This window comes from Muscardinus avellanarius, assembly GCF_963383645.1.
Source record: "Muscardinus avellanarius genome assembly, chromosome: 3".
Taxonomy (NCBI): Eukaryota; Metazoa; Chordata; class Mammalia; order Rodentia; family Gliridae; genus Muscardinus; species Muscardinus avellanarius.
Genome location: NC_137788.1, coordinates 17,635,435 through 17,649,397, shown reverse-complemented (window position 1 = coordinate 17,649,397; position 13,963 = coordinate 17,635,435). Strand labels below are relative to the sequence as shown.

The 13,963-nt window shown below is 62.2% G+C and overlaps 1 protein-coding gene across 1 annotated transcript in view; it reads right to left on the bottom strand.

The window, feature by feature from the left end:
- Positions 1 to 623: 623 nt before the first annotated feature.
- The window catches only part of EPHA8 (EPH receptor A8), a gene marked incomplete at both ends in the record, with an annotated part of 29,909 nt that continues 16,569 nt past the window's right edge, over positions 624 to 13,963 (bottom strand). The window contains 14 exons of the mRNA XM_080691938.1: positions 624 to 738; positions 927 to 1,088; positions 1,288 to 1,478; positions 1,550 to 1,699; positions 2,691 to 2,900; positions 3,340 to 3,401; positions 3,562 to 3,747; positions 3,871 to 4,035; positions 4,874 to 4,941; positions 5,683 to 5,776; positions 6,814 to 6,976; positions 7,048 to 7,172; positions 9,366 to 9,701; positions 11,935 to 12,090. Of these exons, the coding sequence (XP_080548064.1) occupies positions 624 to 738; positions 927 to 1,088; positions 1,288 to 1,478; positions 1,550 to 1,699; positions 2,691 to 2,900; positions 3,340 to 3,401; positions 3,562 to 3,747; positions 3,871 to 4,035; positions 4,874 to 4,941; positions 5,683 to 5,776; positions 6,814 to 6,976; positions 7,048 to 7,172; positions 9,366 to 9,701; positions 11,935 to 12,090 (2,183 nt within the window). The remainder of the gene's footprint in view (positions 739 to 926; positions 1,089 to 1,287; positions 1,479 to 1,549; positions 1,700 to 2,690; positions 2,901 to 3,339; positions 3,402 to 3,561; positions 3,748 to 3,870; positions 4,036 to 4,873; positions 4,942 to 5,682; positions 5,777 to 6,813; positions 6,977 to 7,047; positions 7,173 to 9,365; positions 9,702 to 11,934; positions 12,091 to 13,963) is intronic.

Sequence of the window (13,963 nt, the reverse complement as noted above, 5' to 3'; positions counted from 1 at the left end):
CATTGCACATGTGTGTATCTGTGCTGGGAACTAACCGGGACACACACACGTGATCACACAGGGCTCCCACGACCTGTGAGAACACGTCTGTCCTCAGCGAGCACACACGCACGCACACACACACACACACACACACACGCTCACACATGCTCACGTGCACCCACACAGGCAGGTGAGCAATTATTGTTGGACCCTGTGACATCGAGGTGCTGGAAGACAGAAGGTGTCCTGGCCCCTGGACAGAGGTGCAGGCAGGCCCCCGGGGGCTGCCCCGCCTGCTCTATGACGGAGCTCTGGCCTCCCTAGCACCTGAGAGAGGGTAGCCATCAAGGCCAGGTTGAGGCCTGCTGCCCTCTCCCGACTACTGTCCCTTGTCAACCCCGCAAGTCCTCTGACGGCTGGCAGGACCGGGCCAGTTCAGCTGAGCAGTGTGGCCGCAGTCAGAGGCGCGGGCGGGGCCCAGGTGCTGGTCAGCTGGGCCTGCAAATCCTCCGGCAGCTGGCAGGATGGGGGCCCATGCCGCTGAGTCAGAGGTGTGGGCGGGGCCCCTGGGGGCTGCCAGCCCTGCAGGTCCTTGACGGCCGGCAGGATGGGGGCTGGCGCGGCCGGTGGCGTAGCCACAGTCAGAGGTGCGGGCGGGACCCCCGGGCGCTGGTCAGCTGGGCCCGCATGGTCTGGATGCTGCCCAGGATCTTCTTCTGGTGGCCCATGAGGGTGATGCCCAGGGCACGCACGTCCCTGTACAGGAAGCAAGGTGCTGACCTGCCTGGCCTGCAGGGCGGGGGCGAGTGGGCAGGAGGACGGTACAGGCCCGGCCTGGAACTGCCCCTCCACAGCCTGCCCCAACTCTCTGCCATCCTCCACCCGGCACTCCCCTGCCTCGTCTCTGTCCCGTCCCCTGCTGTCCCTGAGCACCTCGTACTCACTGGGCGTTCATACGAAGCACCATGCCCAGGGAGGAGTACCCGCCGGCGGCGAAGTGGTCTCGGTACCGGCCCATGCGGATGGAGTCCAGCCAGTCCCCCACGGTGAGACCCCCGCCCCCGCGCAGGTCAAAGCAGCTCCTGGCGAAGGCCGGGGCCGGGCACCTGAGGCACAGGGGCCTCGGTCAGCGGCCTGCCCAGGCTGCGGCCTCCCTGGGGCCCCTGACCTTGGCCTCCTCTCAGCACAGGGCAGAGGGCTGCTGAGGCTGGAGCCCAGGAGGGGAGGCGTGGGGGCGGGGTGACGGGTCCAGGAGTTAGGGCTGAGCTGGCCCGGCCCGGGGTTGCGCTGGGTGAGTCAAGGCACCTGCTGACCGTGGCTGTGGCCCGGAGGCTCTCTGGGCTGCGAACCAGCGCGTCCAGGACGCTCACGATGTGGGCAAAGCGAGGCCGCTGGGCCCGGTCCTTGTGCCAGCAGTCGAGCATGAGCTGGTGCAGGGCACGAGGGCAGCCCATGGGCGCGGGTAGCCGGTAGCCCTCCTCCACCGAGCTGATGACCTGGCGGGACACAGTGCTGGGCTCGGGCGGCCTCCCGCGACCCACCGCCGCCCAGCTGGCCCCGCACTCACGTCCCGGTTTGTCATGTTCCAGTAGGGCCGCTCCCCATAGGCCAGCACCTCCCACATGACCACGCCAAAGCTCCACACGTCACTGGCCGAGGAGAAGGTCCGGAAGGCGATGGCCTCGGGGGCCGTCCAGCGGATGGGGATCTTCCCTCCCTGCCATGGACACGGAAGCCCTGAGGAGCTGCCCAGGCCCGACCAGCATTGGCTTCTGGCTGCTCCTCTAGCCTGAGTCAGGGAGCTGGACTCTGGGGCCCTTTTTCCCTATCCAATGTGGGAGACAATCACCACCTTTCAAGAGCACCTGATCTGGGAGGGGAGACCTGCCTCATCGCTGTGAAGACAGGAAGAAAGTATGTGGAGTGCCCGGCACATACTAGGTGCTCAGTAACGTTAGTCAAGGGGTCAGTGCCCGAATCAGTGAGAACACACAGGAACAGGCTGGTCTAACCCCCCCCTTCCTTCCTTCCTTCCTTCCTGCCTTCCTTCCTTCTTCCCTCTCCCTCCCCCCTCTCTAAAACAGAACCCAGGGGCTTCCTATCACTCAGCTGCACCCTCCCAGCCCCTTTTTATTTTTTATTCTGAAACAAGGTCTTGCTAAATTACTGCACAGTAGCCTTGAACTAGCGATCCTCCTGTCCCAGCCTCCTGAGTACTCAGATGGCAGGCGTGTCACCGTGCCTGGCTGGTTCCTCATTGTGATTATTATTGCCATGAAGTCCTCCCTCTGTGCCACCAGATTCGGAGGCCCAGGGGAAGACGGAGAGGGGCTGTGCTTGGGGCCAGGCAGGCCTCGCCCCTGAGCTCAGCTCCTGGCTTCTAGGGCAGCCCCACAGCACCACTAGGGAAACCTAGGTCTCCATGGACACTGGAACTCGGCTGAGTCCAGCTAAACTTTAGAGACAGATGTGGAGCCTGCGGTTCAGAGATGTCGACTGGCCATGGAGGTGAGTGGCAGGGGGGCCAGCCCTGCGTCTCCCCAGGCTCCTGGTGATGCAGCGGCAGACACGGTGCTTCCCACTCACAAGCGGGCCTGGGGCGAAGGGGTAATCAGGCAGGGCCCAGTTGAAGGCAGCCCTGCCCCCACTCCACTTAGCCACACTGGAGGGAGGGCCGAGGGCGGGGCAGCGGCCTGCCTCCCACCTACCGTGGTGGTATAGGCGGCGTTGGGATCGTCCTCTAGCACCCTAGAGAGCCCGAAGTCAGACACCTTGCAGACCAGGTTGCCGTCCACGAGCACGTTGCGGGCGGCCAGGTCGCGGTGGATGTAGCCCAGGTCCGAGAGGTAGCGCATGCCGGCGCCCACGCCCCTCAGCATGCCCACCAGCTGCATGATGGTGAACTGCCCGTCGTGGGTCTGGGGGGACACGGCATGGCTCGTGTGGGCTCTGGGGAGGCCCAGCAAGGTGCCGGGTGTGGCCGCCCATGACTGAGGGAGCACCCTGAGGGCCCAGGCTCATCCCCAGGTCTCTGGGCAGGCCTGGGAGGGGTGTGGGTAGCCATGGCTGGTTATCCACTTTGCAGGAGAGATAGAGGCCCAGAGAGGCCATGCTCTGTGCTTAACAGCCCCAGCACATACAGGGCAAGGCGGGAGCTGGGAAGCTAGACGCTTCCTCCCAGCTGGGGTGGAGGGGACACTGGACCCCCACAGAGACCCTCCCGAGCCTGGGGAAACCACGGACCCCCAAGGAGCAGCAGGACTTTTACTGTGGGGCTGAAAGGCAGTTTGCTCGGTTAGTCCTTAAGACCGGCCACCCCCATCAGGCTGGGCAGGAGGGCGTCACAGGGCCACGCACCCGCAGGAAGGCGTCCAGGGAGCCGTTCTCCATGTATTCTGTCACAATCATCGCCAGCCGGCCTGGACAGGGGAGGGGAGGCCTTGGCAGGGGGCAGAAGCCCGAGGAGCATGTCCCCCCGGGAGCTGGGCTAACACCCAGGGTGCCTTGTTGGGTCCCCAGAGTCACTGGGAACCTGGGCCCAGCAGCAGGGCGGGCAGGCTGCCCTCGCCTGGCACTTACCACGGGTGACTACTCCCTCCAGGCGGATGATGTTGGGGTGGTCGAACTGGCCCATGATGGACGCCTCGCTCAGGAAGTCCTGCCGCTGCCGCTCCGTGTAGCCGGCTTTGAGGGCCTTGATGGCCACGGGCACATCCCGCTGCCCCGGCACCCGCAGCCGGCCGTAGCAGACCTCCCCGGACTCTCCTGCACAGCCCGAGAGGGGTGGGCGGGGAGGGCAGTGGGACCCCTGGCTCCCAGCCTGCTCCCCAGCTCATGCACCGCCGCGCAGCCCAGGCCAGCTGCGGCCCCCACCTCCGCTGCTCCCACCTGAGCCGATGATCTTCTCGATGTGGATTCTGGAGGCCTCTATCTCGTGGGTGAAGCTGCGGCCCGCCCGGCCCGGCTCCTCATAGTTGTGGGGTTCTGCATAGAACTGGGGCTCCGGGAACTTCCCCGGGGGGTGGTGCAGGGGCAGGAAGACAGGCGGAGGTGCTGAGGAACAGGGAGAAGGCCCATCAGCGGGGCGCTCTGCGTTCCCTGGGCCTGGGCTGGGTCCGGGGTGGAGGGAGACCTCTTTGAGAATCTCTGGATATGGTGGCAAACAGTAGGTGCCCCATAAGTGCTGTCCAAGGAAATGTGGGGTCTCTATGAAATAGCTCTGGGGCCTGGGTTTCCAGGGAGTTCTAAGCACATCTGTTATTTTCTGGGGTGACTTCTAGAGTTCTTGAAATTGTTCTACATTGTTCTGGGGTACAGGTGTGTCCAAATAGTATAAAAAAAGGGGGGGGGCTAACCACAAATACCAACTCTGAATGAGAGCACCCTTGGGGGCTGTTGAGAAGGATTCAGAGGCTATGGTCCGGCCCGGAGGAGTCAGAGCCATGACTGACGCACAGTGCCGGGGTGTGGAGACAGGCTGCCCACTTGCCCTGTTCTCTGGGGTCACTACAGGATTCTGAAAATCTTACAGGTTTTTGTCTTGGAGTGTATGCACCCCCCAAAGGCATCTGCACTGTGTGTGAGCGAGGGTCTCTGGCGGGCACAGGGAAGCCCCTGTGACCCTGAGCACTTCCCCTCAGGGCCGCCTTCCCCTGCCCACCTGGGCCAGCGCCAGGCCTGGCCGGGCCAGGCCCGCACTCACCCTGCCCACCTGGGCCAGCGCCGGGCCTGGCCGGGCCGGGCCCGCACTCACCCTGCCCACCTGGGCCAGCCCCGGGCCTGGCCGGGCCTGCACTCATCCTGCCCACCTGGGCCAGCCCTGGGCCTGGCCGGGCCCACACTCATCCTGCCCACCTGGGCCAGCCCCGGGCCTGGCCGGGCCCACACTCACCCTGCCCGTGCTGGCACTGCATCTTCTCCTCGTCCGAGTCCTGGAAGGCCTTGCTGTAGCCACAGTGCCTGCGGAGGGCGGCCACTGCTCTGCCGGGGTCCAGGCCAGCCCAGCCCATGCCTGAGCCTGCTGGGGGACCAGCCATCCTCCCACCTGCTCCCTGCTCCCTTCGCCTCCGGGCTAGCCCCTGCCCCCGGGGAAGGCTGCAGGTCCCCATCCTCAACCCCGACCACTCTGACAGCTGAGTCACAACACAGTTTACAACGTACAAAACGCCTGCAGCCAGCTGGCCCCTCAGCAAAGCCCCACTTTGCAGGGGCCTGGGGTGAGGCTTCTGACACCCCCCCCAGGTGAACTTGGCAAACCTCTCCCCTCCCCAGCCTCAGTTTCTCCATCTAATTAATGATCCTCCCTGTCTGGGGTTCTCACTGTCTGGGGTCCTCAGCCCATGTTCAGCCCTACCCTCCCTCCATCTTCCTCAGAAACCGGGTGGGAGAGGAAGAGGGAGACAGACTGAGCGCATGGGCTCTGGCTTGACAGGCCTGGACTCGTGTGTCCCAGCCTGGCATCCATCGGCTGCGTGGCCTTGGCAGGCAGCCTCGCCTCTCTGGTCTCCCACTTACTCACCTGCAAAAGGAATCCAGAATCTGTACCCCACAGGAATGTCATCCGGGGAGAAGGAGGTGCTGTTTGTGAAAGAGCCGGCCCCAGGCAGGCGGGGACCACTGGCTCAGCGGGCCTGGGCACAGGTTGGCGTGTGGCTCTGGGGAGGAGGGGCTGGTGGCGGTGGCTGTGGGGGGGGCACTCACCTCTTCTTGCAGATGAGCAGGAGCAAAAGCACAACCAGGCCCGCAATGAGGGTCAGGCAGATCCAGATGATGGTCCTGGTGTCATAGCGCGGCCCTGCGGGGGCAGCCAGGTGGCGGGCCTTGCTCTCAGCCCTGGCCTCCCTGGGATGATCCCTGCTACCTGGCTTCCCGCCGACACCGGAGACCCTGCTTCCTGGACTGTCACTGGGGAGGGTCACTGCACCTCTCTGAGCCAAACGCAGATGAGCCCCAAACATGTGTCCTGCCTGTGACCCTCAGAACCAAAGCGGAGTGCGCGGAGAGCCGTGGGCGCAAGCCTCACTCACCCTCCCCCAGGATTAGCTTCAATTTTCAGATGAGACCACCGAGGCTCAGAGAACACCAGCAACTTCCTTGAGGCTACACAGTAAGTGGGGTAGAAGGGCAGGATTCCCACCTCCAGGCTCAAGGTGGTACCAGACCTGTGAGCTCCTGAGGCCCCTGGGTGCCAGGGTGGTACCAGGAGTGGCCACTTACTCTGTCCCTGACTAGGACTCCTGGGCTGGCTGGGGACCAGGGCAGGTCAGGGTGGGAGGGCCAGCCTCTACGTCAGTGATTCCCAGGCTGAAATGCCCCAGGATTACCCTGAAGTCTTGTTAAACCCCAAAGTGCTAGGCCACCATTCCTGGGTGTCTGATTCAAGGGGTGGGGGACGAGGCCTGAGAATCAGCATTGTGGAAAGGTGCCAGGCTGATGCCCCGGCTGCTCGGCTCAGACTACACTTGGGGAACTCCCAGGGCCTGGGAGCAGGAGGATACAGGAAGACGAGCCTGGAAGTGGGTTTCCAGACCCACCAGGCTGCTGCTCTGTGACTCTGTGCCAGTCTCCCAACTGCTCTGACCTGCACCTTCCTGGGTTATAAAATGGGGAGTGGGGGCACACTGGCCCGTGAGAGTTGCCTCTGGGATGTTTTTAAGGCTTTCTCACTGAGAAGAGCATCGTGAGCCGTGGGGACAGCGGCAGGCCCTGCGCCTTGGCAAGCTGCTTTCCTCCTCTGAGCCTGGTTTTCACTGGTAGGATGCTGACCACCGGCCCACTTGGCAGGACAGCGAGGCGGGAAGCCAGTGGATGCCTCGCGCACCCCGCACTCACGGGACTTCCCGGTCTCCACCTCCATGGCCTGGCTGAAGCGGCCGCAGCCCGCCGAGGTACGTGCACGGACCTGGAACACGTAGCGCGTGCCCGGCTTGAGGCCTGACACGGTGGCCCGGGTGGTGACGGCCTTGAGGGTGGAGTAGCTCTGCATCTCCTTGTCCTGCAGGGAGGGCCGGTCAGCGGTGGCCAGCGGCAGCCCCCAGCCAGTGCCCTCGGGCCGCGCCTCCATACCTTCTCGTAGTACTTGATCTCATACTCCAGGATGATGCCGTTGGGCTGCTCTGGCTCCTGCCACAGCAGGGACACGCTGGTCTGGCTGGCCCGCTCCTGCCGGATCACCACCACCTGCGATGGGGCTGGGCAGCGGAGTGGGTGGGCCATCATGGCGGCCTCTGTCCCCCCAGGCCAGCCCAAGAGTCTTACTAGGGTCCTTGCGCAGCCCCCTGACTGTCCTACCCCATCCCAGGACAGCCAGCACCTCCATCCTCCTGCCAAAGCACCTGCTACCTCTGGCACTGGTCCCCAGGGCCAGCACAGCCTGGCTCCTGATGGGATGCAGGCTCAGCCTGATCTAGACGGGCCTGGCTCCCTGGGGCTGCACCCTCAGCCAGGGCTTGGGTGGAACAGGTGCTCAGGAGAGTCTGAGGAGGGAGCAGGGATGGTCAGAGGGAAATGAGAGGCCGGTGCCCACAGTCTGGGACCTGAGCCGAGTCCAGGGTTCTCCCAGGCACCAGGCCAGCTGTGCTTGTGCCCCCGCTGGCCTGGTCACCTGTCCCCTCCCTCACCTGGAAAGTGAGGGGTAGCCGGTAGACCTACCCACAAGGTGCCACCCCTCCCACCCCTCAGGCCCCTCTGCTTACCCCACTTCTTCTTCTTCTTTTTTTTTTTTTTTTTGGTGGTACTGGGGCTCCTGGAAGCCCTTCTACCTCCAGGCTAAATTCCCAGATCTATTTTATATTTTTATTTGGAAACAGGGTCTCCTAAGCCAGCGTGCGCGGCTGGCTTCAAACCTGCGTGATCCTCCTGTCTCCGCCTCCCAAGCGCGGGGATTACAAGCGTGCGCCACCACGCCCGGCTTGCTTACCCCACTTCTGACTGCCCCATCTCTCCCACCTGACCAGTTCTTCCCCATATCCAGGTGTCTTATCTTTCCAGTATGCCTGGGAGCTCCCTGAAGGTAGGGGCTGCACACGGTAGGTGCTCAATAAATACTGCCAGATGAATCTGACATGAAGAATTAAGCAACCAAAGTGCTGCACTGAAGGGCGCAGAATGCCCCCACCCCGGTCTGGGAATCCCTCTCCCCAGCAGGGACCCTGACTAGGTTGTCTGCTGACTCTGGGCCTCAGCCTCCCCACTGGTAAAGTGAAGCCGGTGGGCACACCTGCCAGGAGGGTAGTTAGGAGAGACTCCAGATATGAGGGACACACACAGATCTCGAGAAGCCCCACGGCTGCAGGGGTGTCAGTGTGCAGACACAGCCCAAGTGCTCATGAGCAGGAGGGGAATGCACCAAGGGAGGAGGCAGCTGAGGAGAAGAGGGGCCAGGAGGGGCGATGGTCTGCCCAAGGTCCCCATCCCAGAGCAAGGGCTTCCCCTCCATCACCCCGGATTCCCTGAAATATGGGGCGGCTCCTTTTGGGGTGCTCTTGGAGGCCTGAATGGAGAGGGAGGAGAGGCAGAGGTTGCTGGGCAGGCCTTCCAGGAAGCGCTGGCGGGTGAAGGGTAAGTTTTTCCTCCACACTGATTAGCCAGCCATCTGCCCAGTGGCCCTGTAGACAGGTGAGCCAGCAGGGATCAGGGGCCCGGGGACATGGGTCTTTCTGTGTTATTGTGTGGCCACTGCTGCTGACGGAAGTATCTGCTGTGTGCTGAAGCCAGGGCATCAGGGCAATGTGCCCGGCTCAGCTGGGCAGGAGACAGACCTGGGTTTGGGCCCTGACTCTGCCACTGCCTAGGTGGGTGGCACTGGGAGGCTCTGGGCCCGTTTCCTCCTCTGAGGCCTGGTGGGAATATGCACTGGGCCAGGCTCCTGTGGTGCTAGGGAAATGCAGAGGGGAGCCCGAGGGTCCTAGGCACGCCCGAGGCAGGTGCTGGGGAGCTGCCCACCATGGGCTCTGGAAATAAAGCGTTTCCAGGGGCTGAACAACTGGCTAGCCACAGATAAAGATGGCCGTGGTCCAGACCAGTGAGACCCAACCCATCCCAGGCCGCAGTGGCAGCTGATCTGAAAACCATCATACAGTGACCTTAGTTTTCGATGATTTACTGAGCGTGTTCCATTGGCTCTTCTGAGCCTCACGACGGTACCTCAGGCAGGTGCCGCTATTCCACCACACCAGGGAGGAAACAGAGGTACAGAAGGGGAAGTCCTAGAACCCAGGAGTGGGGTGTCCGCGTGAAGCCGCCTCTGCTTCCTAGATTCCTGACACTTAAAAGGCGTGAAGGGCCCCTGGCTCTGTCTGGGTGCTGGTGGGGAGAAGGGTGGGGCCAGGCGAGGCGGCCGTTTGCCCAAAGCCCACAGCTGGGGACTGGGTGTCTCCGCCTACCTGCCTGGTTCGTGGTGATGTTGACAATGGCGGCGCGGCGCGGCTCGGGGCTCTGGTCGGACACGCCGTTGACGGCTTCGATCCAGAAGGAGTAGTTCATGTGGGCCAGGAGGTTGGCCACCAGTAGGCTGGCCTGCACCAGGCTCGTCTGCTGGGGCACGAAGCGGGTGCCGCTCCCACACGCCTCGCAGCGGCTCAGCGCCCAGGGGCAGCGGCGGCACACGGCGTTGTAGGTGATATCGCTGCGGCCACCTGGGTCCAGGGGAGGGGCCCACTCCAGGGTCACCGAGGTGCCATTCACGCTGGAGATCAGGTTCACCGGCGCCGAGGGCGGCCCTGGGGGTGAAATTATCTGGGCTGGCTCAGTCTCCCCATCACCAGACCAGGGGTCCTCGGGGGAAGGGCTCCTGAAGGGTAAGGTCATGTCTACTCTATCCCCTGGAAGTGTCAGAGGGCAGAGGCCCTGTCCCACCATCAGATTGACACCAGAACCTGAACTCCCATACTGTGATTCTGGGGTGGCGCTTCCCAGAGTTTTGTCTAGAGCTGAGAGAAACTCTGGGAAGCGCCCCTGTGTGTGAAATGCCCTGGCACCTGTACGCAGCACTAGTCCTTAATCCATGCACCTGTATGATGTAAAAGGCCACTGAACACTCACTGTGACTGGGTGGGGCCAGGAAGGCCACCGGGTGCCCCCACGGCTGTGTGCCAAGCTGCCCTCTGACACCCAGGGAGGGCCCCAGCCTGGGCAGCAAGACTCTGGAGAGGAAGGGTCTGCCCATTGGCAGGGCAGGGTAGGGGCGTGTTAAGCCCCTGGGGGCTCAGATGGTTTGGGCTGGGAGGGCACGGGGTCCCTAAGACTCAGGGGTCCAACTCTCAGAATTCCAGGTAGCCGGGTGTGGTGGTGCACACTTGTAATCCCAGCATTCAAGAGGCTGAGACAGGAGGATATGGGCTCACGGACAGCCTTAGCTACTTAGTGAGGCCCTTTGCAATTCACTGAGACCCTGTTTCAAAAGAAAGAATAAAAAATAGGGCTGGGGTGTAGGTTGGAGGTAGAATGCTCCTGGGTTCCATCCCCAGTGCTGGAAAAAACAAATAAACAAACAATTCCAGGTAAGGACTCTTGGGTCTTTTGAAACTAGAACCATCAACTCTCAGAAGCACACACTTAGAGCCTGCAGAGAAGATAATTTTACAGTTGAAAGGGTGTGGGTACAAAGAGCACAGTCTTTTACAGTCTCAGGATTTCCAGTACTTTGTTTTTTGGTCCTGGGGATGGAACCCAGGGGTGTTCTGTATCTGAGCTACACCCCAGCCCTTTTTGTTTGTTTGTTTGTTTTTGAAACAAGGTTTCACTAAGTTGCTACGAGTCTTGCTAAATTGCTAAGACTGGCCTCAAACCCGTGATCCTCCTGTCCCAATCTCCCAAGTACTGGAGTTACAGGTGTGTGCCACCAGGCCTGGCTAGATGTTCTAGTATCTTAAGGCACTGAAGTGTGGCTTTGGAGAGAAGCTGGAGTCTCGCTGGCTGTGTGCATGTGCCCACCACCAAGAGCCAAGCTCACCAGGGAGGCCACAGCTGCCACCATGCTGCGCAGCTCTGCCTGGGAGGTCCCGCGCAGGGAGATGCACGGATCTGAGAAGAGCCGAGGGGCGTGAGTACAGTAACAGTGAGGGAGGGGAGAAGGGTCACGGTTGGGCAGCTCTGGGGCGAAACCAATCAGAATGGTCCACAGCACCTCTCACCCTACTGTGAGAGTCCTGATTGGAGAAAGTGGTGACCCACTCAGGCCGGGGGAGGGGCCGAGCAGAAGAGCTGCAGCAGCAGCAGCAGCAGCAGCAGCAGCAGCAGCAGCAGCAGCAGCAGCAGCAGGAATACATCAAGACAGCCAGTCACTGGGCCGGGCAGCAGGGACACAGGGTAGGTGCACCCACAGCCACGTCCTCTCTAGACACGCGCCGCCTCGCAGGCCCAGGTGTGCACACGCCCAGCTAACGAGATAGGTGCGTCCAGGCGCAGGAGCCCCCTCAGGCACCCTGGAGGACACACGCCCCAAGGATCTTTGCATATGTGAACACAAGTGTACACTCACTCATACACAGGCATAAAGCTGCTGACCCAGATGCACAGGCATGCATCCCTGCAGCAGCCAGGGCACACGCACCCCATAAACACACACTCAGGCACACGCGGCGCACATGCTCTGGCACCCGGGGCGACAGTGACGGCGGCCGCTCTGGCACCTACCCCACCCCTGCACGAATGCCCCAGCCTGCCCGTCTAGAACTGCTAGATCTGATGACCAGGTCTGATGACCAGAGCCACCCTACGTGGGAGGGACATGGGTCCGCTCCCATGTGCCCTCTGCAGCCAAAAGGAGGCCAGGGAGGAACGGCAGGGGCACAGGAGTCCAGGCAGGCTGAGGCCACTGCTAAGGGTCACCGTCACCTCCCACACACCCAGACTGCCCCACTTGCCCTTGCCCACCCACAGGGAAGTGCTCCCTGGGCCCCAGGGACCAGAGCGGGGCGGGGGTGCTGAGGCTGGGGCTGGGGCGCTACTCACGGGTGCAGGCCGCGGATGGAGGGTCCAGGGCTGCGCGGTAGTAGCTGAGGTCGCAGCGGCAGGCCTGGGCGGCAGGGGCCGCGGAGTGGCTATGCAGAGGGCAGCGGGCACACAGCTGGTCCCCGGGGGCAGACTTGTAGAAGCCCAGCTCACAGGCTGTGGAGGAGAAGGCAGCTGTGGGTAGCCCAGCCAGGCCGCCGTGCGGGCCTGGGGCAGCTCTGCCTCGGAGCTGGGGCTTCCGCGGAGTTCCTTTGGGGGACAGAGGTGCAGAACTTTGCATCGCCTGGCGCTGCTCTGGCGTAAAGATGGAGGGACGGCAGCACAGAGGGCCTGTGGCTTAGGAAGGACTCACGCCATATGGGAAGCAGAGCTGAGTGGGACCCCAGCTCCGAGTCTCCAAGCCCAGGGTGGGTATGGGGTGGTCCCAGGCCCAACCCCAAGCCTCTCCAGACCCCCATCCCGCCCCACCCAGCCTTGGGTTCTGTGCCTGGTGGGACACGGGTCCTCGGCAGTGGGAGGAACACAACCCCGGGTGTGGCTCGGTGGGATGTAAAAGCAAGTGGTAACGCTACTAGAAAGACCCTGGCTCCCCAAACCTGAGCAGACATGGGGTTATTCCCAATAAAATACAGATTCCCGGGACACAGTTCCCCAGTCAGCAGAGGCCAGGGCTGGGAATCTGCTTCCCAGGCTCTCCGGTGAGTCCCACCCTGCAGGAACCACAGGCTCCTCCCCTCCCAGCCTCACTTACATCATCGGGCAGCAGGCCCACTGCCTCCCATCTGGCCCTCTCCAGCTGCTCCCAGCCTCCGGCCTCCCTGCCTCCCCATTCCCAGGCACCAGCAGAGCCCCCATTCCCTCAACCACTGTTCGGGAGTGAGACCTGGGCCAGCCTCGTTCTGGGTCCCAGGGACGCAGCTGGGAAGGAGGGCCACAGGGCCTCCTCCAGGAGCCTCACTGAGGAGACACACGGGCAGCACTGCGGTCCAGGTGAAAGGCCATCGAGGGGTGGGAGGGGTCACCTTCCCGTGGGGAGGGGCATTTCAGCGGTGGCCTGAAGGGTTAGCACAAATCAGCCTCTCTGAGTTGGGGGAATCGCTAAAATCTTGTCATCACTGCCTGTTCAGCCCCGCAGGAGTTTCCCTACAGCTTTTACAAGAAAACCTGGCATCCAAAGCCACCCTGATGTATCTAAACCTACCTGCAGCCCCCCTCACTCTTCATCTTTAAGCCCAACTGACCTCTGGCCATTCTGCACCCACCAGGGCCTTTGCACACGCCACACCTGCTTCCTAGGATGCCTTTTCTCCTTTGTCCACCCGCCCAACCCCTCTTATCAAGATTCATTCAGCTGCCCCTTGGTTGCAGCCTGGACCTCCCCACAGCACACAGAACTGACCACACGCTCCCTGCTGCCGCTGTCCCTGTTCCAGCTCACCACCTGGGACACCATGGCTGCTCGTGGGTGGGTCCTTGTGAGGAAGAGCAGGGTGGGTGGCTTTGATCAGCTCCTGTCCCCAGAACCCCTCGCAGGGCTGGAGCACGGAAAGGGCCCGGGGGTTCAGGAGGACCCAGTGCCACCCGGCCAGGCGGCCTCCAGGTGCATCTCAGAACTAAAATCCTTCAACAGGGACAGCAGGAGGCCCACCAGGATTCTCCCTGCATGGAATCCCATTCTGGAAGACTCAGGGCTCAAGAGATGTTTTATCTGCAGACATTTCAGAGCATTTCTTCTTAGGATAGTCATGTTAACCTCCCTCCTTCCCCGTGTGTGTGTGTGTGTGTGTGTGTGTGTGTGTGTGTGTGTGTGTGTGTAGAGGTTGAACCCAGGGGTACTCTACCTCCAGCTATACCCTCGGCTCTTTATATTTTTTATTTTGAAACAGGGTCTAGCTAAGTTGCTGAGGCTGGCTTTGCCCCTGCAGTGCTCCTGCCTCGGCCTCTCAAGTACTGGGATTACAGGCGTAAACCGCCATACCTGGCTATCTCTTTTTATTATAAAAGCCAAGACCAGGTTAATTCCTAAAAT